The following is a 27851-nucleotide window of genomic DNA, read 5'->3' as shown; positions in this document are numbered from 1 at the left end:
ATTTAAGACTAAAGTATCAATCAGTACACATCCAAAAAGATTTAGTTTTAAGATGTCATAAAGTCAGAGAAAAAGCACGACTTTGTGCAATGCCAAGATACATGTACCGATAAATTGTAGAGCCATACATGTGCATATGTAATAATAATATTATTTTGTTTGTTATTTACTGATAATAAAAGTCAATATTGATACCAATAAATACAATATTCATAGATCTAATTACAGTGTTGAATTGGTAACCATTTAGAATAAGGTAAGTTTAAGCCTGTCATTTGGAATACAGTATTAACGTTTTTAACGTTGGCATCAATATTTCTTTGGTTTTCTAGCTTACTATCCATATCCGTACACTGAAAAAAAAAAAAACGTTTGGAAAGCCCGGACATTTTAAATGTTGCTCTTATGAATATGACAGTTCTTGTCCATTCGTTTTTGATGCGTTTTGTTATTTGATTTTGCCATGTGATTATGGACTTTCCGAATTGATTTTCCTCTGAGTTCAGTATTTTTGTGATTTTACTTTTTTCTCAAAAACTTGTATCAACTAAACAACATTTCAGCCACTTTAATCATCTCTCTTTCCATCCTCTCTTCCTTAAATGATTTTTTTCTACACTTCCTTTTCCTCAGTAGATCAGTGACGTGTTTTGTTCTTCACTAATGAAATTATCCAACACAGGTTTCCTTGAATTGTGTATAATATATAACTGGGACTTATAGATATCCATGTAATGTGAGCTCATTATTATTCCTGGAATTCCAATTTTCGTGGATTTAGTGAGTAAAGGTAAACCATGAAGCAAAATGATAATCGAAATACAAATTTTCTCTGAGGCTTGTATGAATAATTTGGTAAATCACGAAATCATATCTCCATGGAAAAGTCATTTTCGAAAATCCACAGTATTGGGAGCCCTATTGGCCCTAGCACACAAGAATGTTTAGAAGCATCTTTTGATTGTAGTACTGTTCTTCAAAAGTTTCACATTATCATGCACTATAGACTGTTCACTCCTTGTGACGAGTGATTTAGTCTCATTTTCTTAATGTCCAGTGGCAATTATTTCTTCCATTTTTCAGAAAAAAACAAGTTTACAATTTATTTTTATATGCACCATTGTAGGTTTTGGCAAAAAGGGTTGAAAATTCGACTGCCACTGGAAATTAATGATAAATCATGCTTCGTTTGAAAAGATTATAAACAATTTTAGCCCACACATTTTGCAGATTTAAAGATAGAGTCAGCATATTCATTCAAGACCTTCAATGATGACCAACAACAATAAAAGTACTGTTCTTTGGTTTATTTTTTGAGTGTAAAATTTTTCTCAAAGAATCTAATGTGTGTTTACTCAGTTTTGGATCCTGGATCATAATTATTGTTAGGATAACCAATTATGTCTGTTTGGGATACTCACCAATTTAAAAAAAAAAAAACTAGACAATAAACTACTGTTATAAAGGTCGGAGGTTTAACTAGCATAAAACCAGGCATAATCCACAATTTTCTTCTGATATTCCTGTGGCAAGTCAGGAGTATAAAGTAAATTTACATTTGTTTGTTTGGTTGATTTAGTCAACCATTTGATTTTGTCAGAGTTTATGAATTCATATTGAAGTCTGGTATTTCTGTTCATTCTCTTTTACTTAATATTTATTATTTAAAAGGTTATCAGAGAGATTGACTGACTCTAGCAAAGTTTGGACATGTGAACTTATACCTAAGGAAATGCATACAGATGTGTGACTAGACAACATCCCAGTATCAAATATTCCTCTTACGTCTTTAACATCTGTATATATTCCACAGCCAACATTTACGTACATGAAAAAGGTGAAAGAGTTTTACTACACTCCCACCATTTTGCATGTGACAAAAGATTATCATATTTAATACTTGTATCCTTGAAAAGCTGAGTGTAAGTTATTGACCCTGCCATGAATTGATACAAACGAATAAATAAAAAAGAAATAAAAATTTATTTCAACATAAATAAAATAACAAGACATCATAATAAACATGCTTATTAAAATGAATTATATGACGTACCACTTTTAAGTGTAATGTGATATTGATGAGGAGGAAGTTCACAAAATGACAATAAATAAGGAGCAACACATATCTTTGTTCAATGAAATAGAAAAAAGCAGAGAAATCAGCATTCATTGATCTGAAACTATTGGTGTCTGCAGAAAAATTAGTATAAAAAAGCTGGATTTCAAACTGTAAGAAACTGGAGAATTATTGTCTAATAAATTAATTTAGCTTTTCAATTTAATAAAATCTCAGTTATTTCATTGTTCATTTAGTCAGAAAAAAAATGAAATTTGAAAAACAATTAATTCCTGGGGAACATTCTATAAAATATACAAGAAAATCCAACTCTTTAATTTGACCTAAAAATAAATATGCTAATAGTTCAAATTGTATGTGGACTTTACATAAAACAAAATAACTATCATTTGAGGGACAATTTCTTATAAACAAGTCAACATGTGTAAAACTTTCTACAAAATTGATACAGCTGTCAGAACACAATACAGTAACTATACAATAAAAGTTAATGTTAAAGATTCCAAAACAAAGATTTGTATAATATTATAATAATAATTCACATTCTATACAATTAATTCACAATTCTTTCTACTCTCCATTTCAACAACATGAATGAGCATTTATTTTTTGTTTCCTTTTTCTTTGAAGAACATGCCTCTCAGTTCATTAAATATTTTTAAAGTGTGTTTTCATTTGATTTGTCAGGAGTACAAAAAACCTAGATTTTCCTTTTTCTTATAAATCTTACAACAGGCAAAAAATGATTTACTGATCAATTTAATTTTAGTCTCTGTTAAAAAGTTGGACCATGAGTGATAAAACATATTTTCACAATATTTTCAAACATTTAATTACTTAAAAAAATGTTGAAAAAATTATTTATATATTTTTTCCCTTATTTTTTTTTTTTTGTTACTGCAGAAGAATTGGTAAACATTTATAACTTTTGTTTGATCTACAACCAATTATAATATTTCACTGAAACAACAAGAATATACATGTGTTCATGCTTGGCATACTCTCACTTGTAATTCAAAGTATAAAACAAAACAGAAAGATGGTGTCTGAGAGTTCTAAAATTAGCAAACACATGACAACTATCACTGTTGAGCTGTCGACTAAATATGAAGGGAATCTTGAAGTAAAGGAGAAATTTATGATGAAAATTTTAAGTTCATTCAACATTTGGAAAAATTATTAGCAAAAAGGAAGCATATTTCTGACAGATCCAAAAAAGCTGCATTTTACAACTTATCTTTTTAAAGCTGCCGACTCAATAATTTGCTACATTAATAGTAGCTTTATGAAAATATTAGTATGACAATGCATGGACAAGGTGATTACAATTTATACCCATGTGGGGGTGTAAAAAAAATGGCAGCAGTTTATTCAATCTATTCTAATTTAGGAATATGTGAAACAAAATTATTAAAATTACAGAAAAATATTTTTTAGTGAAAATTCTTTTATAAAATTGTGTTATGGCAATTTTTATTTTACATTAAAATTCCGGAAATAATAATGTTACTAATTTAAATAATGAATTGCACCAATAACGTGTTTATTTATATTTGGTGATAGACTTCTTTTCTAAAGCAGATGTGATTGATCAAAATTATAAAATGGAACCTACAGCTTTTAAAGACATTTATGTTAGCTTCATGTTAATTTTATTCTTAATGTTAATGTGTCAAATGAAATCTTTCAAACGAGAATTTATATGATATTCTTACAAATGTAAAATATGTAAAATATTAGGAAAACAAACTGATACAACTCAGATTGCCATGAACACAATTTTCAATGTATTATTTTGCCATAAAGCTTATGTTTCCCTTAGTAACTGCTTCCAGCAGGCAGTTTAAGAAAAAAATCAAAGCTAGACTTGTGTATTTATATATACATATTTCAGATTTTCTTTCAGGAGTCATTAGTCCTATTTAAGAACTAAACAATGCAAAATAAATAAAGCTTTGGCTTGAAATATGGTTTGAATGTCAATGTAGAAAATGTGCACCAATATGGCATTTTAATGATGCACCATGATTTGATAATTAAAATATCTTGTCACTAAAGCTATGATACATCTTGTGTTCCATCTGTTTGGTCATCAGATTGTTGTATATAAATCTGCTGTCCACTTTGTCCAGGAAGCTGTTGAATTTGGAACATTTGCTGCAAAATTTAAAAAAATGTTTGAATTATTTCCCTTAGATTATGGTGAAAAGTCACAAGTATGAAAAGGATGTTCGAAAACAACTATCCAGAAATGTCATTTTTTTTTTAATTGGAAATCATTCCACATTACAGTAACTCTCCTTGCTTTACTTAAAGTCATCATCTTGTTAGAAATATCTATTGGTTTTGTATAACATGAACATAATACTCTGTTGTTTTAATTTATAGTAACTTCATGTTATAATATCAACAAAATTAAATTCTAAAAAGTGGTTCACCAACAAATTGAGTGACACTTGATTAGGGATGACATCAAAAGTTCAATGTAGGATAAAAAACTTAATTCACATAGTTTTTTTGCTGACCCCCCTACCCCCCTTCTTAACTTAATTTGTGAAAAATTGATTTACCTATATGGATATATGTAAAATCGATTTTAGATAAACAAAACTTGAGCAATGTTGACCCCCCCCACCCCCAAACTATTCGATTTAAGTTTTTTATCCTACATCGATCTTTTGATGTCGTCCCTTAGTGAGTTCTGAAATAACTCGGAATTTTCTGAATCATCAGGAAGATAAATAAAAGGGGTTGGAGCTGTTTTCAGAATAATCTATCTGCACTATAAAAAGGAGCCGCAGACAAAATTTAATTTGACAGAGATTTGAGTTGAACTGGTTTGGAACTCCCAAATTAAGTGAAGACCTTGCAAATATTTCTGAACTTTCTTCATTTATCATTGACTTACTTATTTTAATTTTGTGAATATTTCCTCCTAAAAAACAAGGTAGAATGTGATCATTTTGACTTGTTGGTATGTACGAAATAATAGTAATATCAAAGCTTTTGTAAATAGAGGAGACATTAATAACAATCATTTACTTGATTAAATTGAGAATCTGCTGACACTGTTTGAACAGCTGGTTGTGCCCCTTGTTGAATTATAACATTTTGATTGGTTTGTTTGCCTTGTAACTGCATCTGTATGGCTTGTAGCTGTGCTGGTGTTAATTGTATCTGGAAGTAAAAGAGTATCAAATGAAGTTCTACAAGACTATGCCTGCGTTGTGCATGTACATCATACAAAATGTGTTAATTTATGTGAAATTCAAAACCATGATAAAATGAAAACTAAATCAAATTATTACAATGGCATTATATAAAAGACAAGCAAAACTAGGATAAATTTTTCAGGTACTTAGAAATTTTTGTGATTTTTTTTAATATTATCAAAATTGCAACAGTATTTATATGTAGAAGAATAGTGGGAAAGTTCTACAACTCCATAATGAAAGTTGGAAAACTTCAATAAGTGTACAAAATTTCTGTGACTCATAAAAGACTTACTGGAACATTTTGTACTTCTCCACTAGCTGTTATTACTTGTTGATAGACCTGTGTTTGTTGTTGGGGTTGCTGCTGCTGTTGTTGTTGTTGAACTTGGACTTGTTGAATCTGTTGGTTGCTTGGCACAGTCTGTACCTGTGGCTGCTGTGGTACAGAGGGAGCTTGGATCTGTATCACCTGTGGCTGTTGCTGTAAGAGAAAAGAAAAGTTTTTGCAAGAGCAATTCTGATCAAGACAAATACAAGGTTTAACTTGTGTTGCTGCATGTAATCGATTGAGGTAATTTGTATACTCGTGCACAACTGATCATTTTATTTAACAGATGCCACAAATACTTTGAGGAACATTTTCCTTGTAGAATTAGTGTTGTAAAATTCCAAGCGATCTTTTAAATTCAGTGCAATCTTGCACTATTCAAAGGTATATTGTTTTTTTTGGTTGTTGTACTTACTTTGATGTCTCTAGTTGATTTTTTTATGTAATAATGTATTTTTTTCAGATTTAATAATTTAAGTAAATTCCCCCTTTAAATCTGGTATGATCCAGTAGGAGGACAAATTTAACTCATGGTAAATCAAAATCAAACTGCATATCCTCATAAATTATCTTTTTAAAAAATATTTAAAGTATGGACAAATCTTTTTTAGATGACTTACAAGAGTATTAGAAGCTGACTGTATTTGGTAGGAGGGTTGCTGTATAACATTCTGTATTTGTCCACCTGAAAGAAAAATCAAATCTGTTTATATATTTTGCATATTGAACTACCATTACTACTGAAGTATACTTTTACTGATTTTTTTTCTGTCAAGACTATTCTGAAATTCATCTTTTTTTCAATTGAACCTTCCCTTTACATTTTTAATAAAATGTGCATCAACTAGTTATAGAAGGTGGTATCAATGGTGTATTTGAAGAAGTATCTAAATCAAACAACATTAACTTTCTATGTATATAAAAATGTACAATTTATGCATCCTGTGAGATACTCAACAACATTTATAATGATATTTTTTTCCTATGTACTCTATAAAGTTTTGAAATTTAGTCATGCACATTTGTTAAGATTTGTTTTATTTGTTTTGTCCCATATTTGTCTGTGCTTGAAGATGAAAATATATCTTATAATCATTGTTGGTTAAACCTTGTAACAAACATTTCACATTCACCTTGGTTTTGGTTTTAGTAAGTCGATCATATGTTTGGGATTTTCTGTGTGTATCTTTAACCTTAATCCTCTTCTTGTACTTAATGTGGTACCTAACACTACAGGGAGATAACTCTGTAATATCAGCTAAACGTTTTAATTACGTTGCCTTGTGAATGCAATATAAAGCTTCTCAATGATCAAAATTAGTGTTTGTCAAACTGCTATATAACCAGTTTAATTTTTTTGATAAAACGCTTGGTTCAAAATTTTTAAAATTTTTATATTTTTGTTAAAGTGTCAAAGTAAATACTTTAACAAAATTTTATGAAAATTAAACGAGCCAAATTAATTTTAGTGAAAGTGTTGGGTACCACCTTAATGTGCACAATTGTGGTTTACTTCAAATTTTCTTTGAATTTTTTTTTCTTACACTTGTAACAAAACTACATAGTTACTTTCATATAACATTTACTTTTAAAACTTCTTTCTGTTTTAGTTTAGTAACCTGTTATAATGTTTCTTTTACCCAATAATGAAGTTCCTAATTTAAGAGGCTCATAAAAGGAAAGAAAGTTACTACATTTGTTAACATTTTGAGTTTTATAAGTACCTGGCAGTTGTATTTGTGTTGGCTGTGACACCTGTGTGGTGACTTGCTGTGTGGGTTGTGTCGTTTGTTGTTGCTGTTGTTGCTGTTGTTGTGCTTGCTGTGCCTGTTGTTGAGCTAGCTGTAGATAATACTGTATTTGTTCTGGCAACATGTTGTTAGTTCTTGATGTGTCTTCCTAGAAATAAAATCAAGCTGGGTTACTGTCTATTACTATCATTTCATTGATTTCAATACACATTATTTTCCAAATTAAAACATTTTCACATCTCAAAAACAGCTAAGCTTACATATATCATGTATATATCATCAATTTAAATGTTCAAGAATTACAGAAAATCTGCAAACAAATGATGCTGTAAAAAACAAAATACATTGTTTTGGGGGAATCCCATCAAACCGCAAATTTTGCAATAATTAAAAATCATGGCAAAAACTTAACAGTATTAATAAAACCATTTTTTTTGGATAACTCCTTCTTAAAACAGGTTTCTATATTTTTTATCTTCTATCAATAAAAACTAACTTTTCTGCTTAATCAGTTAAAGATCTTTGGATCACTATATCAAACCACTTACAGTTCGTTTGGTAGGTTTAAGTTCATCTCTAGGTACTATATCTATCAGGAAATCAAACTGGTCAAACTTTGAAATAGCCATGGCAATATCATTTCTCTAAGAAAAACAAACAAATAATTTATATAAATAGTCTGACATACCGGTAGTTAATATTAAGATAAATCTTTGAATAACTCTACTAAATAATAATAAGGTGTTAATAAAATCTGTAAAGAATGAGTTCGTTGACCTTTAGTTTTTCAAGGACTGTCCAGAATGTCAGACAGAAGTACTGATGTACTAGCTTACTGGTACTCTTTTAAAGACTAGAGCAATAACTTCCATTGCAGGCAAGTTCTTGTATGTCTCTTTGACTTTGAGGAGAAAAGAATGATCCACTTCTATCAAAACAGAAGGAATAAAAAAAAAAAACACCTATAAGTACACAATTTTTTTCTCATTTTAAGTTTCATAAAATCAACAGTGTAAATAATTCTTCTGTTCAATTGTACATGAACAGATTTACATTAATTGAAACCAAAAAAACTTCCATGATTATTAATATGATGTATTAACTTTTTACTGTTAACTGTTTCTTACATGTCCGTGTTGTAAGACTGCAGTATCATTGATGTAAACCCTAGACCTTTTTTTCATTATGAAATTTACTGCTGGATTGATGTCTGGTCCACTTATACCTTTAATCAGTAACCTTTTTTAAGATCATACCTGCAATGTTCTCCTTTTGTTGTCCTCAGTGTGTATCCAGGCTCTAAGTGATAACTCACTGATAAATATTTCTGCAGCTTTGGCAAATAATACTGGAGCTTCTGCACTGATCATCTATGAAGATTGCAATTTTATTTTTACATAAGACTTGAATGAGCAAAATATTTCCCACAAGGTTATCACAATTTATAAGTACCTAACAATGACTTAGATAAAGTTTTAGCAATGATAAGTGATCCTAAGTAATAAACCTCTAATGTCAGACGCCTATAAAATAACACATGCACTTACCGGTAGATCAATTAAAACTTATAAGACCATACAAAATACTGATGTTCTTAACTTGAAGTCCCACCAGCACCACAGTCTAAATCTCATATGAGCATGATATTAATTTTAATATATATATTTTTTCATTGGTATCAATTTTTGAAATTGTTAAAAAAAATGCTATTTTTAATGTGTCTTATATCATGTATATTTGTTCCTCTGTAATTTTAACTATGCATTACATTTTTTACTGGGTGTCTCAGGTTGAGCTGCCCCTGACATAAATGTTCAAAATAAAACCTACCTTTACATCTTCATCTAGTTTCATGATCTTTTTTATCCTTGCCAGAGGAAGTATCTGTTGTTTGAAATCATCCTACAAAAATAAATCAAACATTTTTACTGTACAATGGGAGACAACTCTGCAAAATATTGCAATACTTTATGTTTTAAAGAACTGAAAGACATTGTAATCTTTGTAATGCTAATGAACTTGGTGATGAGTTTCATTACTTATTCAAATGTACCTTTTTCAACAATGCAAGAGCTAAATTTTTTACCTTTAAATAATAACCCAAATGTTTTAAAATTACTTCCGATTTATTTACACTTACTTGAATAGCAAAATTTTGCAAAGTGTTATTAAAATTATTTAATACATGTGCTTCATCTGAATCATGTTACTATAATCATATAATTTGTACTTCCTGTCAAATATGAGGGGGGATAGGATTTTGGTCTCTTGTGGAGAGTTGTCCCATTGGCAATCATACCACATCATCTTTTTTATTGAGTGACATTGGTAAATGGCTATCCGAATTGACTGACAATTCATAACATATGTAAAATTGCTAATGGAAGATGTTTATGATGATACATGAAAAAAAGCATTCACCTGTAATTTACCTGGAAAAAATCGGTGCAATTAAAAAGAAAAATCGGCGCAAATGAAAGAAAAAATCGGTGCAAATGCAAAATGTCGCTTAATTGTTAACATTAAAACTAATTAATAAGTTTGTTTGTTAAATACAAATCTACCTACATTTTTTAGGTCTCTGATATCTTTCATTGCATCAGGCCAGAATGTGTTCAGCATGGCTGCAGCTTCACCACTTATTGATGCAGCATTAGGTGACTGTCCTGATGTTGGATACTCCATCTTGGAAACTCTCTGCAGAAATAATTTTTCAAATGTGAAATAATCGTTCTATTTTAAATTTCCCTCTAATTACTATTATATTATAATATCATATCACTATAGATTTTATTTGACATTTCCTTGTTTGTGTTCTAAAAAACATGTTATAATTAACTTTAAAAGTGCAATGATAAATGGTTCAATGTCAAGGGAAAAGATCCAATTAATATCATTAGTCTTTAAAAATATCCTCTTGTAAACCCCAAAATGTGGACCAGTTGCCTTGTAGAAAAACTTTAAAAGCATGAAGAAATAGTGATCAAAATCATTAATTTTTTACATGATGCTTATACATGTACATGTATATGTGTTTTTTTGACAAATAAAACTGTTTTATTGATTTAAACTTTCCATATATACATTTGTACTGTAGCATGTGCATGTGTGAGTAAAAAAACTAAGTTCCACCATACTGTACCATAAAAATCTTATCCTTCTTACATAATCCCTGAGTCAAATGTACCTTTCAGTGTTTCTATATACATGTATATGTGTTGTACTAATTTGATGAAAAACATGATAAACATCTATGTCAATAGCATGAATAGGAAATACATTGTACTATGTGTAAGTGTTTTACATTACAAGAACATATATATATCCTGTTTCAAGTTCAGGAAACTAATTTATAATGGAAAAGTCCTGATTAACACAAAATACTTTTCCTGAAATGAAGTTTCACAAAGAGCAGTACCTTAAATCGAATAGCAATTGTTCAAAATTGGTAAAAATAGGAGATATGAGGGTACGACTTAGAATGGGGACTAGAGGATAATGGGAAAAAACCTCTGCTCTGTGGTACATGTAGGATATTCTGGCACTCAGTCAATATATGACAGTCACAAACTCCAGTAAGAGCACTGAAAGAAGTAAAATGAGCTTACAGTTGGGGACATTTTTGGAGAAATTTGACTGCCTTTCTATTATTTTGTTGTGTCTATACTAACATAAATTAGCTAATCTTTTATGATACAATTTGTTCATGCCATGATCATTTTAACATGTATACATGTAGGTATCATATTTGTCAATATCTTTATACTGAGTGTTAATTAGATTAAAATATAGACAAAGATATTACCTACCCAAGTTAAAATCAGCAAATACAATATACAGCATGGCATGATAGAATTATTTCTATTCTGCATGTTCTGATAGGCAAATTTTTTACTTTTGTACTTCAATTTGGACCTATTATACATACTTGAAAGGTAGCCATTTTGATGTGATTTACCAAAACATTATAGAAAACCAACAATTCAACATGTTTTTATTTAACAATAAAAAAATAAACAGCTGCACCCCACGACACATGATACACCTGTGGCGTTTTCAGAGAATAAAGTTCAATAACTTCTCAATATCATAGAAAACTGCCCAAGGCACTTTACATTTTGTTAGGTACATGTATAGTGTTCGAAAACTTGAAAATCACCTTTTTTGTGTATTAAATCCCATAACTCAAAAATATAAATTCAAAAATTTATAAAAATTGAAAAGGAGCTTATATAAACATGATAAACATGATAAAAGTCAATGTAAATAAACAAATTGCCACAGTTTCTTGCAAATTAGTTTAAGTGTTTTGGATAATTGTTGAAAAAAAAACCCTTTTTAATGAATAAAACCCCAAAACTCAGAAACGTAAAATATAAAAATTTATAAAAAAATCAAACAGACATAAAAAATTCACATGGCAAAGTTTCATGCAAATTGATATAAAATGAATGAAGAATTATTTTTGCATTTTAAGCAATCTTGTATAAAATACATTTTAATACCCAAGTCTAGATGCAGATTTGGTGGTGGTGGTGGTGGGGACTCAACCCCCCCCCCCCCCCCCCCCCCCCTCCCCTTTTTGTGGTAAATTGGTTGATTCTACAGGGAAACGCTGTACGAGGCATGACTTGAGCGGCCATCTAAGGCAGTCAGTGGCCCCAACCCCTTATGAAAAATTCTGGATCCACCGCTGAAGTGTCTAGCCTAAATTGAGTGACATTTATTCATATCAAAGATTTTTTTTCTATATTTCACAAATATTTGCATGAAAAAGAGGAAAAGGGGGTTGTTCTTGTACAAAAATGAAATGTCAATGTAAATAAACAAATTGCCAAAGTTTCTTGCAAATTAGTGAAAGTGTTTTTGAGTTATTGTTGAAAAAATCCCCCCTTTTATAATGAATAAAACTCAGAAATGTAAAATCTAAAATTTATAAATAAATCAAACAGATATAAACAATTCACCTGACAAAAGTTTCATGCAAATTGGTTTAAACATTTTTAAGTTAATGTCCAACATGACAATGGATGGACGGACAATTAACGGTTTTCAATAATACATCCCATAAACGGGCATTGGCACTCACACCACATCTTCCTATATCTATATAATATCATATATCATATAATGGATAAAATTACTTTTAAAATGATTTTATTTAATTTCCTAGCAAGCAAAATCAACACAAATGTTCATTTAGATCTAGAGCATTGTTCAAAGTACAACTGACATTGCAATTTCAATTATGATGTCAATCATATGTAGCACAGTTTTATTGCAATTACAATTAAACATCATATTAGAATTCACAATTTGCACAGTTTCATGTGATTGTCAGCATGATTTTTCTCTTAGCTCTTACTTGATCCAGTACCAGAAGGTCCTACCACAGATTTGGTTACAGGTCAAAAATTTACATACTCAAGAGTAAATGAACAGTCTTGTCAGTCTACCAGTTTGAGACCATCATCTTTAATTTTTCACACACTGCATATTCACTTTTATTCAACAACTACTGGTTAGTAGTCTATTTGCTCAAAAAGAAGTAGTTTTTTAATATATGTTGAGGCAAGTATTTTCAACACACACTTTATCACTTTTTTGATACTTTTATTCAAAGGTATTTATAAAATTTGATTGCTGTTACTTACTTCAAATTTTGAGGTATGCCTATGTCAAACATGAAAGCGATATGACATGAAAATTGTAAATTATAATTTCATAAAATATTTGTTGCCATTTAAAACTTAAATGCAAAGATTTAAATTTAAAGTGTTAATTTTAATTTTAGAGGAAAAACAGGGAGACAACTCAAATTTCTTTTTCATATTCCCTAAATATATTTTATTCTTTAATAAATATAATATATATATACATAAATATATTGTTATGCAATTATTATGAGACGAGAAAGACATTCCAAGATGAGGGGTCAGTAGAAGCTGTAAGTTTATTTTAGGACTCGAAGATAAAGCTAAAGGGTAAAAAGGTAAATTATATCTTTTTTAAATTTCCAAACATAAAATGAATGAAGTATTATTTTAGCGTTTTAAGCAATCCTGTATAAAATACATTTTAATATCTAAGTCTAGATGCAGATTTGGCGGGGTGGGGGGGCAAGTTCCCCCCTTTTTGTGGTAAATTGGTTGATTCTACATGCAGGGAAACACTGTACAGGTATGTATATGAGGCATGACTTGAGCGGCCATCCGAGTCAGTCAGTGGCCCAACCCCTTATGAAAAATTCTGGATCCACCGCTGAAGTATGATATAGCCTAAATTGAGTGACATTTATTCATATCAGAGATTTTTTTTCTATATTTCACAAATATATGCATGAAAAAGAGGAAAAGGGGGTTGTTCTTGTACAAAAATGAATAATATTAAATATTAATACATGTATATCAATGTCTTACTTTGATCAGTCTCATTCTGCATAGTTCCAATATTTACTGAGATAACACCAAAGGTTTATAAAATATGGGAAATTCATTTTCAGAATTTGCTTTTGTAGTAACATTCTAAAAATAGAAAGCAATTTAAGGAAGCCATTTTTGTTCTGTCCGTGAGGGGATATTTGTCAACACATGACTGCTGATCACAGAGAGTTTATTTGGAGAAACATTTTATTTCATTTATAAATTGCTACTTCTTTGATACAGGGAAATGTTTGTAAATTATCATTGGAGATTGGGTCGAAGAGTGGACCAATAAATTGGTCGGGAATCGACACCCAATCAACACTGACCTACCCACCAATGAGAACAAAGAATTATTCAATGAAACAAGGTGCGCGGATTGGTTCAAAGTAGCTTCATGTAGAAGCTGGAAGTGTATGGGTTTCAAAACAGTTACCTTTCAGTCTTGAATATTCTTGATATAAATTTTATATAATAAAATTCTGTTTTTTCAGAACCTTCAAAATAATGGCTGATATGCGATTTGGTAAATTCTTCCGATTGCGCATGCGTGAATTCGGTATTGTATTTCCGGTTTAAAAATCAAGAAACTATTATAAAGAAAAACAAAAATGCAGGTTAAAAACTAATTTTATAGAGTGTGTTTTGAGGGAACAGTTATAAAGAAGGCATGCACCTCTTGGAAGAAGTGCATAGTTATCCCTGAAGGATTTTGGAGTTTAAAAAAAAAGTTTTAAAAGAAAACTTCACGTTTATCATGTTTATGCTGTTCATTTTATCATGTAAACAAGGTGCATGTGTTTGACAGCAAAATACTATTAGTATCTTTCCCATGTTCTTCTTTCAGTTTCCGCACTCCATCATAATATTATAATTTTATAATGCTTTCATTGGTGAATTAACTAGAAAGTTGACTTTGTCAATCTTGTCTGCCTTGTTTGTTGTGGTCTTCATTTTTTTCACCTTGGCTGTTAAACTTTTACACTTATTGAAAATAATTTAGACAGTTTAATAATTCTACGTTACCCTCTTGATTGTGATAGTCTAAAAATAGAAAACTTATGTACATCGTATCCTTAAAAGGATGCCTTCGAATTCGGCATCTACACTGGTGTGCCGAACGGATACATTCAGCATGCGCACAAGGATGTAAAAAGGATACATGAAAGGATTAAATTATCATAAGAGTACATACATTTTGTGAAATTAAAATTAGTGTTAGGCTAAGACCAGTAAATGGCTGAATATGTTTATTCTGAAAAGACCGGTTTTACTAGCTTTACAAACTACCATAACTACAACTACAATGTACATATATCATTTGATTTTTTCCAGAAAGAAGAAAAGCAATTAGAAGCCACTGTAGATGCCTTGATCCACAGAGTTCAGGATATCAAAAATTCCATTGCATCGTTTCTCTTTAAGCTTGAAAATGAATATCAAACATTGAATTGGTAGGACATTATGTTTTAATGGTTAATATGCTCCTTTAGACAACAGACAAAGTGTGGACACATGATCATACTGATATAAACACTGAGTTATACATAATAAAATTCTTAACACAACTCAGAAGTTGCAAAGGAGCTGGGTAGTTCAATGAAGGAACAGACAATAAGAATCAAGCACAAAAAGATCACAAGACCAGGGAATCTCACAATAATTATACAAGATGCATATATTTCTTTGACAAATGTTTTATTAAAATTTAAAAACTGTTTTGTACAATTACCATGTTTACCATCTGGCAAATGTTAACATGATGTGGCAGAATAAAATTAAAAAAACATGTACAAAAAATAACAAACTTTGATATATTAGACATTGTAAATGAGCTAAAATTATTATAGAAGTTACTTGTAAATAATGAATTGTACTTGACTATAGCCATGATAGCTATATGTCATTTTTTTTTTATTGAAGTATAAATTCTACTTTAAAAGCTACTATCTGCTTAAACCTTTTATCATGATAATGATTAAAAATTCGATATGTTCTTTCTTTTAATCAGAGAGCATGTTCATGTAGTTAATGTCTTAAAATATCCCTTCTTGTTTTCAGGCCATCTGTGCTGGATAATTTTGCTCTGATATCTGGTCAGCTAAATAGTCTTGGTAAAGTCCTGAAAAATGACAGATCACCACATCTTCGAAATCATCTCTTGTTACCGCTGGCACTGAGACCTGATAGAGATGCTGAACTTGAGGTACTGAAAAGATAAATCATACATTATTTTATGATCTAATAGATATAAGAAGATGTGGTATGTGTGCCAATGAGACAACTCTCTATCCAAGTCACAATTTATAAAAGTAAACCATTATAGGTAAAATTAAGGTGTTCAACACGGAGCCTTGGCTTGCACTGAACAACAAGCTATCAAGGCCTCCAAAAATTTCTAGTGTGAAACCTTTTAAACGGGAAAACCAACGGTCTAATCTATATAAAAAACATGAAACGAGAAACACTTATGTTATGAACCAAATCAACAAACAACAACTAATTAACATCAGATTCATGAGGTGCAAACAATTTCAGTAGGTTTAATTGTTTACATGGTACCAAACCTTCACCCTTATCTGAAACAATAATGTAACATCACAACACAGAAAGACACAATATAAAATATCAATTGAAATTTGCTTATCTCATTTGTTTCAATGAAAATCATGAAAATAGGCGATAAAAATATTTAAGATGTTCGCTTCTCTGCTTCTAAATAACAAGCTTTATCAGTTTGTTTATATAAGACTTTTATCATGTTTATAAATAATAGATGACTGATTGAATTGATATAATAGAAATGTGTACCTGAAACTTGACCACTCATAGTGTTCGTTCCATCCAGTCCAATGTATCGGCACTTTGTAACATCAATATTCTTGTGAACTAAAAATTCTTGTATAGCTATCAAGAGCGATTCGCTATCAAGTTTTTCTACATTGACGAGTCCTAAGAAACGATCAACAACATGAAAATTTGATGTGTTAGGATCAAGCAATGGCCACCTTGCAAATATGCTTAGTTGCTCTCGGTTTGCCTCATCAGCACTTTCATCAGCAAGGAGTGAATAAAATTGGCTGTTTCTCAATGAATTCAACAATTCAACCTCAATATCATTCCCTAATATTTCAATAAGTTCTGTTACAGTAGTGCTAGACAGGTATGTAGCTTGTGGTTGAGCAAGTTCTAAGTGATTAATCAAGTCCTGTACACCTAGGGAGGCAACAAATCTGACAAAATCTTCAAAGTTGGACTGGGCCCAATGTTTTTGAACGATAAAATTTGTGCATTTAAAAAGTTTTTTCATCACACTTCTGTTAAGAGCAATATCAACTTTCTGTTTTTCCTCACTGGAACTTTTTATCATTTGTAACACAGTAGGCTTACTAGTTGTTTTCTTGTATGCAAAACTGATATTGGCCTCAGCATATTTTTCAGATGACTGCTGGTGTTTATTGCTCATGTTGCTGATCTCATGTCTTTGTAATTGTCTTGTAGGATGATCCCCTAAAATTACCCCCTTACTACTAAAGTCAGTACTACCAAACGGAAATAACTCACAATATTTGCAGACGTATCCCTCTAAGGATTCATTATAGTATAACCATTTATATGTCATTTCATACCTCCTTGCATCAAAAAGTCGTCTGTCAGATACATCATATACTTTTAATTTATCATTAAGAGCAGTTTTACTGTCAGTACTACCCAACACAGTCATGACTTTACTACTACTAGGTTTCATTGTTGGTATTTCATTATTTGGTTTACAGATTTCAGTTTGCGTTTGGAATTTACAAGCTTGGTCCTCAGGTTGTATCAGTAGCGAATCGGTATTGGTTTGACTTTGATCATCATTTGAAATTAAATTGTCATTGGAAGAAACATCAACAACATCGGTAACATTTTCAATTGATTCAGTCTCAGATAACGCTGCCTCTGACTCATTACATGCAGTTGCGGCATCGTCAATTACAGCTCTTGGTTTGAAAAAAGATAAGATTTTAAGGGATTTGTTGCCGTCTGTGTTTTTCAATTTCTTCACATAGTATTTACTATTGTGAGACGACATGTTTACAAAAGGAAAGAAGTTAAAAAATATTTTATTTTATTATCAAAATTCGTGGCTTCTTAAAGCGCACATGTGATAAGGATTTCCCGCTTTTTTTATCTTTAAATTGAAGAGCGTAGTTTTGGAAAGGCTAAATTGCGGATTTCAATCCGGACTTTTCAAATATAAAATTTTGACTACGTTTGGGAATTTTTACACCTGAAATTGGGAAAAATATAGGGGTTTTGCCATTGGGAATGGGTCCGAATACCGGACTCAGTGGAATGCTAGAAAAATCCATGGATGTGATATAGCAGAAAAAAATGAAGGGTCCATGTCCTTGTTTCTAAGATATGCTGTTGAAAATTTGGAGGGAAATGATTCTCTCAAGAATTTCCATACATTAAACATGTTTAACATAGGCCACTTTTTTCTTTTAAAAAGTATGGAAAGATAATAAGGACTTTAAAACAAGATTTTCGAATATCTGACAAAACTTAAAAAACAAGAGGAGCCAACATCCTTAAGATAATGAGGAGAAAAAAGTATTAAAAATGATTGCAGACATTTATTTGTTTAAGTACATGTATGTATCTAATTATTATATGCACCTCTAACTAGTCATGCACAAAATTTTATTCATTGTATTTTCTCTGTAGAAACTAACCGAAGGAAGAGTAATGTGTTTTAACCATGAAGTTGTACCAGACTACCTCCGTACCAAACCAGAACCAGAGGTCGAGGACAAAGTTAATATTGTTGTTCAGAAATCAGCTGCAATGCAAGCAGACATGGCACAAGTAAGAACATTAAGTCTTTTCTTTGAGAAAAATACACTTAGTAGCTATATTACAATATGTTTTAATAGATCATCCACAACTACATATATGTAAAATATTTTTTTTTGAAAAATTTACTTTGGTGACATCAAACCAACATACAGGTATTGTACCCTCAAACGTTCATCTTTATCTTCACAGCCTGTAAGCTTGATAAGAATTGAAGATGAACTGAAAAAAAAAATCGTCTGTGCTTTCAATTCCCCAAAAAACTGTTTAAAATCAGCCTTTAAATAAAATTCTGATGTTTAAACAAAGTACAATCTAAGAATATTGGATATCAAGAATTCTTTAATATCACATAAATATTTGGAAGGGAATTTATTCCCTACAAGATGGAAGCAGTTACATGAAGAGTAAGCCATATCTATTTTTTCTTTATATAAATCCTCACCACAATTTAAAAATAATTTTCAATAGCCCACACTATTTTCATATCCCACATTCTGTACAAAAAATAAAATATAACTTTAAACAGATTCTGAGAACAGAATTAGGGAATCACAATTTAAAGTGAAAAGTTCCATATTTTGGCTGCTTTTTACACCCATTTATTCAACACTTATTTTGAAAATTTTTGACTGACTTCCTAGAAGTATAACTACTACATACTTGATGTATAGAATTCTTAAATCTTTAATTTGTGAATACATTTGTTGGGGTCAAGTTTTGCATGTCAGGTCACCCACCAAATCAGCACATTGCATTGATATATAGGTCAGAATTAGCAGTTGCATACCTGCCAGCTGTCACTATTTGCAGGGGGTATTCCCTATGGAGGCTCCCAAATGTAAAATTTGAATGGGCAGTTTGTCCACAATTTTGAACAAAACAATTTTCAATGGCTACAGGCTTTTAATAGTATGAAGAAGCCAATAAACAACATTAGAATATATTTGAAGGCCCCCTAGAAGGTTTTGTAGGATTATAAGAGCCATCTTGCGCGTAAAAACCTCTATGATCGTTTTGAAAAGTTGGCAGGTATGTAGGTGTAGAGATTAACAATACAGCTTTGTGTGTATTCTATTTTTAGAAACAGCTGAACTCAATGAACAAGATCACCAGTAATTTATTGGATATCATAAATTCCAACAAAGAAGAATTAGAAAGTGAAGCAAGTAAGTTAAAGACTAGTTATACAATCACCATGTTGCAATTGTTCATTTATATTCTACATATACATGTGATCATCTTAAAGGTGCATTTTGATTGGATGCAGCCAGTTACAACTGCAACCAATAGAAATCATTACCCAGTGTCTCCCAAATTCTATCTTAAAATGCCAAGGATAAATAGAAAGGGACTGGATCATAACCCTTAGCTAGCAGAGACGAAGATGTTATTTACTGTAAACCAACTTATTTTCAAGACCGATTTAATATCACGACTTTCGCGAGTTAAAAAATAACACGAATATAAATCATTGCAAATATTTAAAACTTGGATCATTCCTTATCAAACTTCATCAAGTAAGTCAGAAAATCTCAAAATTAAATAGCCGCGAAGTGGTCTAGAAAGAGTAAAACGCAAAATAGTATGAAATTCAAAACAGTGTAGCTGTGGCCATTGATTGACACATTAAAATCATTCATTGACTGGGACAATTTAGGTGAACGTTTGTATGTAACGACCAATGCTCACTATGTACTTTTTAAAGACACTTAAACTATGGGGTCACCAAAGGTTCTCAACACCTAAATAAAGTAATTCGAAAAATTAATCAGAAATAACACGATATTTTGATTTATATCAATTATATAAATCAAAACACAAAGGTAATTCCTGATTAATTTTTCGAATTATTTTATAATTAAAGGCGTTAAGAAACCTTTGTTGACCCCACAGTTTAAATGTCTATCGTAGGTACGTCATGAACAGTGGTTGTTACAGACAAACGTTCACGTAAATTGTCCCAGTCAATGGATGATTTTGATGGGTCAATCAATGGCCACAGCTACACTGTTTTGAATTTCATACTAAAGTATCCCCAAAAATAACTTGGTTTACAGTATCCTCTCAATTTGCAATGTAATTCAGTTTTGCTTGTTGGTTATGGTGGTGATGTATGAGTATGAATATTTTTTTCATTATTCAGAAAGGTGGTTGTACAGAAGTATAACTAGACATAAAATTTTAATGTCAGTGGCTCATGACTCTACCTGCATCTTCAAGTTATGAAGTCATACAAACATTATAATAACATGATAGTTAAAAAAGATTGCCTCATCAACAAAATGTCCATCCCACGTTGGTTTAATGGTTTGTCAAGCTAGCTTCTCCATCAGTTTTAAGGCTAGAATCTTGTTTTGTATTATTAGCATACACTTATTTTGTCTCCTTTAAGTTTTTCAAATTCTTATAAAATAAATCATAACTGTCTTGCCAACACACATATTTCAAATTGAATTTGAACATCAAGGTTTAATAAATCTAATGTAGCAGCTATATTCATGCATTAGGAGGGCAACTTATCCTCAGCAATAAGTAAAATGTCATGTCTTAAACAAATTTCACAGCTCAGTGGAAACTAAACACTGTTACTTTTTGTTATTCTTGATTCATTTTTTTTTAATTGGAAGATTGAGTTAAAATTCAGACAAAAACTACTATGTATTAACTATTTTTCTTTTAACTGGTAGGTTCATTTTGAATTGTATCAACAAATTTTCAAATTTTGAGGTATAAACTTAAAATATAAGATTAACTTTAACAACTATTTCAAAACTGATGTGTATTCATTTATTATATCACTTTTATTGTTCTAGAGTTATTCCCCTTTTATAAATGGAAAAAATGTTTTTATTTAGATCAGAAAGCCCAGATGGCACAGACTTATTCATCAACAGATACAAGTTCAATGGTGGCAGCCATGATGTTTGGTAAGGGACTAAAATCAATACAACGACAAGATTCTCGACCTGGTATGACAGCACAACAACAACAACAGCAGCAACAACAGAAACAACAGGGTAAGATATTTATGCATCACTCCATGATTTGATACATCAAGCTAAAAAAATATTCTTAAATTTGTATGAGACCTAACTAAATGCAGACAGAGAATTTTCTTTTCATATAAGCAGTTGTTCAAATGTTTTTATTTTAAAAGTTATAATTAAACACAATACTGTAAATTCAGAAATTATTGCGATGTTTTTTTTATGAATATTATGAAAAATGGACAGGGTTACAATCGCAATAATTATAACTCGCATTATGAATTTTTTATATGAATTTAACAGGATTTTTCTCAATGTTGCAAAAATTTAAATCGCATTTTAGTCTAAAATAACAAAATCACAATAATAAATGCACGCAATTTTTAAATTTTTAAATACATAAAATAAGATAATGGAAATTATTTGAATATGATCATCATGATCATACTCTGTAAATTTAGAAATTAGTTCAAGGTTTTTATTTTTGTGTATAATCATGATAATGAGTGAAAATCATATTGATTAGAACTCTCATTCTGATATCTGATACAAATAACTGAAGTCAGATTTTCCTGAAGGGCAATGATTTAATTTGACTTTTGTCCTTCCTTACAAAAATCACAACAATAAACCCACACAATAGTCCGGCGGCTTTGTAAAAAATTGTGCACATCCTGTTACAATCATGAAATTTGGCATAGACCTTCCTCAACTATTACTCTTTTATTTCAGATAGGGAGGCATTTGAAAAAAATGTCTCTTTTCCGGTAAAATCCAAAATGGCGGACGTCATACTTAAATCAGCCCAATATCGAGGGCTAGCGTGTAAAAATGTGTTATTATCATGCTACTATCATAATATTTGGTACAGACCTTTGTGTTTTACTACTTTTGGATAAATTAAATAGATTAGATGTCTTCAGAAACCCCACTTCCGGTTAAAATCCAATATGGCTGACATTGTACTTAAATAAGCTTATTTTTTAGGGAGGGTAATTGAAATGTGTTTTAACGTATTGCTACTATAATTACATTGTGTATGAACCTTTCTTTGGTGCTTCTGATGAAGACAATGTATAAGACATATGTCTTAAAAACCCTTATTTCCGGAAGTATCCAAAATGGCGGACAGAGAAATATCAATTTTTTATTCAAATTTTCAACTTTCTTCAAAATGTAAAGAAAATGATTTTATTTTGTGCTGGTCATTAAACTTTTGGCTTTAAGTTATCCCCAAAACCACTTATTCTAGCATGTTGTAAATGCTAAGATATAAAGTTGACACTTCCGGTAAAAATATGACGTAAATTTTAAAGATGAGTCCTCAATCTATTTCTTCGATGTAGAGTTTTGGATAGATTGATTTAAACAAAATAAAATCACTATAGTACTAAAAAATATTTAAAACTACTTCTATTTGGCCAAGAATACATGCTTATTCACAATCACCACCACATGCACACAAGGCAGTGCACGGGAGACCCGATTTTACACATTAAAAATAACCGCGGCATCCTTTCTTACATCCATAATGTACAAACTTCTGAAAAAATGATGAGGTCTCAGAAAGAGTTTTTTTTTAAAGGGACCCTCTTTGTCCCTTCGCAATCCATTAGTGACAAGACTAGGTAGCATAAGAGTCTATCCAAAGCTCGTCTCACTAAACACCTGCATTAGTATATTACACGTTTTACATGCTTGAAAAGACTAGAACAAGTCGTGGGAAAAGCCTCACTTAAAATGAGATTTCCCTTTTGTGCAAAAATTGACTTTCTTGGTTCGTTAATCATGTTAGATCTGATAAGTTTGTACAGTACAACCCCGGTGATTTAGGCTGATCAATCATCATTCTTTATGTTAAAGTCACATCTTCAAATACCATTAATGTCTCCCACGCAGTCTTTTTTTCCCTTTTCAAGCAAAGAGAGAACAGTATCACAACCCGTCATAAGGTATTGGTCAGAAATAAAAGTGTGTGATCACTCATTGCCTAGTGCATTTGAAAGGCCATTGATAGATATTAATCCAAAGATTTTTGCCTCCCCAAATACAATCAATAGTTCGTCTGCCCCTTTGTTACGGAATAGCGAAATACTGGTAGTTTTAAAGCTGCTAAAAGAAGCAAGGGCAACATTTAGGGGAAAGGGAATACACAGACGAACCCAGGATTAAAAACATCCTCAAAGATGGGAAAGTTTTCTGAGAGATGACGACAGTAAGAAAGAACTTTTAAGTTTTCATTCACAGGAGCTTGCTCAATACAATTTTGAGTACAAGGTAGTTGAAGCAACAAATGCGAAGGATGTTTAGTGTTATCTACCACTTGATGATGTTTCAAGTTTAGCACCATGTTTACACGAAGAGACTGACACTAGAATCAAGATAGATGTGTCTGATGCAGTGAAACATAGACTTAACTGAGTCATGACTCAAACAGTCGATACTGATGTCATTGCTGTTTCGCTATTCCGTGACATAGGGCAGACAAACTTTGGTTTGCATTTAGAAGGGGAAAAGTATAAGATATATATCAATCAATGACCTTTCAAATGCACTAGGCATTAAAAGATAACACGTTCGCTGGAAAAGGAACTGCGTTGGTGACATTAATGGAGTTTGAAGATGTGACTATAGCATTTAGAATGATGATTGACCAGCCAACATCACCATATGGATTTGATGTTTAATGTCATTGAAAACGATACGTGGTTTTGTTGGAAGATAAAAAAAAAAAAGAAACAGATTAGGTTAACAAGGCAAGAAAATATGTGTTTTTGCAGAATTTATTAAGATGTGAGAAACAATACCACAGTCTTTGTAAATGTTGGAAATCAGCTCTCCGATTGTGAATTGCGGCCTACTGAGTATGCTGATTGGGTATTATGTCCTTACCTTAATAAAATACCTTGAAACTGAAATACGAGTGGATGAAGTCTTGGATGCGTATGGTAGTTATAGCAACAAATGGTCAGGATATTCTATCTTATCCACCACGTAATGTATTTCAAGTTCAGCACCAAGTTCACATTTAGAGGCAGACACTAAAATCATGGTGCATGTGTCTGATGCAGTGAAACACGCACTTAAACGAGTCATGATTCGAACAGTCGTTAATGATGATGTTGTCAATACTGTTTCGCTATTCCGTGACATAGGGGTAGACGTTGTGTTTGGGAGGGCAAAAGACTTTGGATTAATATCTATCAATGGCCTTTCAAATGCACTAGGCAATGAGTGATCTGGGTGATCTGAAGCACTTATTGTTATCCATGTCTTTACCTGTTGTGATATGGTTCTCTCTTTGCTAGAAAGGGGGGAAACGACTGTGTGGGAGACATTGATTGCATTTGAAGATGTGACTTTAACAAAAAGAATGATGATTAATCAGACTAAATCAGCGGGGTTTTACTGTAAGATCGCACAAACTTAGCAGATGGGTATAACATGGTTAACGAAGCAAGAAAATAACTATTTGCGCAACAGGGACGGCTTTTCGAGGCTATTCCTTCAACTTGGTCTAGTCTTTTCCAGCATGTAAATAATGCAATATACTTAGGCAGGTGTTTAGGGAGACGAGCTTGGGATTGGCTCTTATGCTACCCACTCCAGGCGGGGACAAAGAGGATAACTTTTGAAAAACTCTTTTTGAGGCCTCATCATTTTGTCAAAAGCTTATACATTGTGGATGTAAGAAAGGATTCCGCGGTCATTTTTAATGTGGAAAATCGGGTATCCCGTGCACTGCGATGTGTGCATGTCATGGTGACTGTGAATAAACATGTATTCTTGGCCAAATAGTAATAATTTTAAATTATTTTTAGTACTATAGTGATTTTATTTTGTTTTAATCAATCTATCCAAAACTCTAAATCGAAGAAATAGATTGAGGACTCATCTTTGAAATTTACGTCATATTTTTAACCGGAAGTGTCAACTTTATATCTAAATATTTACAACATGCTAGAATAAGTGGTTTTGAGGATAACTTTAAGCCAAAAGTTTAATGACCAGCACAAAATAAAATCATTTCTTTACATATTGAAAAAAATGAAAATTTGAATAAAAAATTGATATTTCTCTGTCCGCCATTTTGGATATACCCGGAAGAAAGGGTTTTTAAGACATATGTCTTATGCATTGTATCCATCAGAAACACCAAAGAAAGGTTCATACACAATGTAATGATAGTAGCAATACGTTAAAACACATTTCAGTTACCCTCCCTAAAAAATAAGCTTATTTAAGTACAATGTCAGCCATATTGGATTTTAACCGAAAGTTGGGTTTCTGAAGACATCTAATCTATTTAATTTATCCAAAAGTAGTAAAAAACAAAGGTCTGTACCAAATATTATGATAGTAGCATGATAATAACACATTTTTACACGCTAGCCTTCGATATTGGGCTGATTTAAGTATGACGTCCGCCATTTTGGATTTTACCGGAAGTGAGACATTTTTTTCAAATGCCTCCCTATCTGAAATAAAAGAGTAATAGTTGAGGAAGGTCTATGCCAAATTTCATGCTTGTAACAGGATGTGCACAATTCGTCTGAAATATGCTTGTAGCCGCCGGACTACAATGATTTCTGAATTTGATGTAAAAAGATTTATTATGAATTATACAAATACATTTTATATACACATTCACAATTAGGATGAAGCAAGAAGTGCTTATGTTAGTCTGCCTTGAATTTACAGGAGATTAAAATAGTGATATTAAAGTGCAACACCACTTTCAGAATTTTCTGAGTACCATGTTATCCTTTTCTGTCTGTTTAAATTTGCTGGACCTAAACAGATGGTCAGCAGGAATGAATGTGTTTCTAACCTACATGCAGACAATCAAAACCTAATTCAAGTCAGGTGTCAATTGTACGTTCAAATATAGTCATTAGAGCACTGGGTTATTGAAAAAACGTTCAAACTTCCAAGAATACCAAAAAAAATAAAAAAATTATTTGCTAAGTCATAATTTGGGTTTTAATTGTTGAAGATACAACATCTGATTATGTAAGCAAACTTTTGTTGTCAGTAGTGGGCCTTTTATAGGTAACTATGAGATATGGTCTTTGCTCATTGTTGAAGGCCGTTCAGTGACCTATAGTTGTGAATTTCTGTGTCATTTTGGACTCTTCTTTTTTTATATAAATAGTTTTTCTTCTGCTTTCAGCACAAAACATAGGAAAAGCACCAAGTACAATAAAAACAAACATTAAGTCTGCAGCCAGTACACACCCATATCAAAGACCTTGATTTGTGAACCGGTATCAATGTTTTGGATAAGACTGAAGAATGAAGACCAATTTTAACATGCACTCACACCAGATCTTCCTATATCTATGATGGATGTTTCCCTACATCAGTTGTTGAAGTACACTATTTAAAGAAGCTTGTGTTTAAAAAAAATGTGAAAGGAGGTTGAAAGTTGAAAGAAAGGAGGGATATCAAGATTGTACCCATTATTCTCTAAAAGTACACAAGTGCAATAATGATAAAGTGCTATGAAAAGAAATTTTGATTATGATTTCATATTTGTCAGCTTAATGCTATAAAATAAATATACTTTTGTTGTAAAACTTATTTATTTCACAGTTACTTCCCTTTTATTGTATAATAGAAAGTTATGTGGGCCAAATTTAATTTCAATCAAAATACAAATGTATATTTCCTTCATCAGTTGCTGGAATGCTGTTGTCTACACAATATAATTCTTGCCAGTTTATTTATGTCTGGTTTCAAATTAAAGCGTTTTAAGCTTCCTTAAAATGTTGATAACATCGTGATTTACAGATGTCTTGTTTTAAAGGATTAATTGTTACCAAGTATTGTGACAGTGGAAACTTTAAAAGATATTTATTAGGAAACTAAATTTCACATTCGTTTTTTTTTTCCTCTTATTTTCTTAGACTGAAAACATTTATATTTTGGTTTTTGGACTCCCAATGCACTGTATGTTTTGCTCACCAACCAAACAACATCTTATAGCTGTGCCTTTACAATTACTAAAGAAATAGAGTTTTTAAATTTATTAAAAATCCTATTTATGCTTGCTTATTAAGTAAAAGCAAAAAGTAAACTAAAGGGGCATATGTTTAGGCATATAAATTTCAAGTAAAACAAAATCCAGCTTTTGAAGATGTCAGTTTCCTTTCTGTCGGAATCAGAATGATTTTTTTACCAAGTATAATCTGTCCTTTTCTAAAACAAGATATATATATGTGTC

At 31.3% G+C, this 27851-nt stretch overlaps 2 protein-coding genes across 3 annotated transcripts; one reads left to right on the top strand and one right to left on the bottom strand.

Annotated features, from left to right (window-relative positions):
* Nucleotides 1-1964: 1964 nt before the first annotated feature.
* Nucleotides 1965-14350, bottom strand: LOC143081530 (nuclear transcription factor Y subunit gamma-like). Of its 2 annotated transcripts, none has more exons than XM_076257366.1 (10): nucleotides 14230-14350; nucleotides 9940-10068; nucleotides 9202-9273; nucleotides 8628-8741; nucleotides 7920-8015; nucleotides 7345-7519; nucleotides 6241-6305; nucleotides 5585-5773; nucleotides 5120-5254; nucleotides 1965-4234 (listed from the first exon to the last, which is right to left on the bottom strand). In XM_076257366.1, the coding sequence occupies exons 2-10, from the start codon at nucleotides 10054-10056 to the stop codon at nucleotides 4136-4138; spliced, it is 1062 nt and encodes a 353-aa protein (XP_076113481.1). In that variant the 5' UTR covers nucleotides 10057-10068; nucleotides 14230-14350; the 3' UTR covers nucleotides 1965-4135. The 2 variants fall into 2 exon arrangements, with proteins under 2 accessions (XP_076113481.1, XP_076113480.1); XM_076257365.1 differs by lacking the exon at nucleotides 14230-14350 and adding an exon at nucleotides 13791-13820.
* Nucleotides 14264-27204, top strand: LOC143081557 (mediator of RNA polymerase II transcription subunit 8-like). Its single transcript, XM_076257367.1, has 7 exons — nucleotides 14264-14410; nucleotides 15129-15247; nucleotides 15855-15999; nucleotides 18507-18647; nucleotides 19720-19804; nucleotides 21494-21655; nucleotides 26799-27204. The coding sequence occupies exons 1-7, from the start codon at nucleotides 14405-14407 to the stop codon at nucleotides 26879-26881; spliced, it is 741 nt and encodes a 246-aa protein (XP_076113482.1). The 5' UTR covers nucleotides 14264-14404; the 3' UTR covers nucleotides 26882-27204.
* Nucleotides 27205-27851: the final 647 nt, after the last annotated feature.

Source organism: Mytilus galloprovincialis, chromosome 1 (genome assembly GCF_965363235.1).
Source record: "Mytilus galloprovincialis chromosome 1, xbMytGall1.hap1.1, whole genome shotgun sequence".
Lineage (NCBI taxonomy): Eukaryota > Metazoa > Mollusca > Bivalvia > Mytilida > Mytilidae > Mytilus > Mytilus galloprovincialis.
This window is presented reverse-complemented; position numbering and strand designations above follow the sequence as displayed.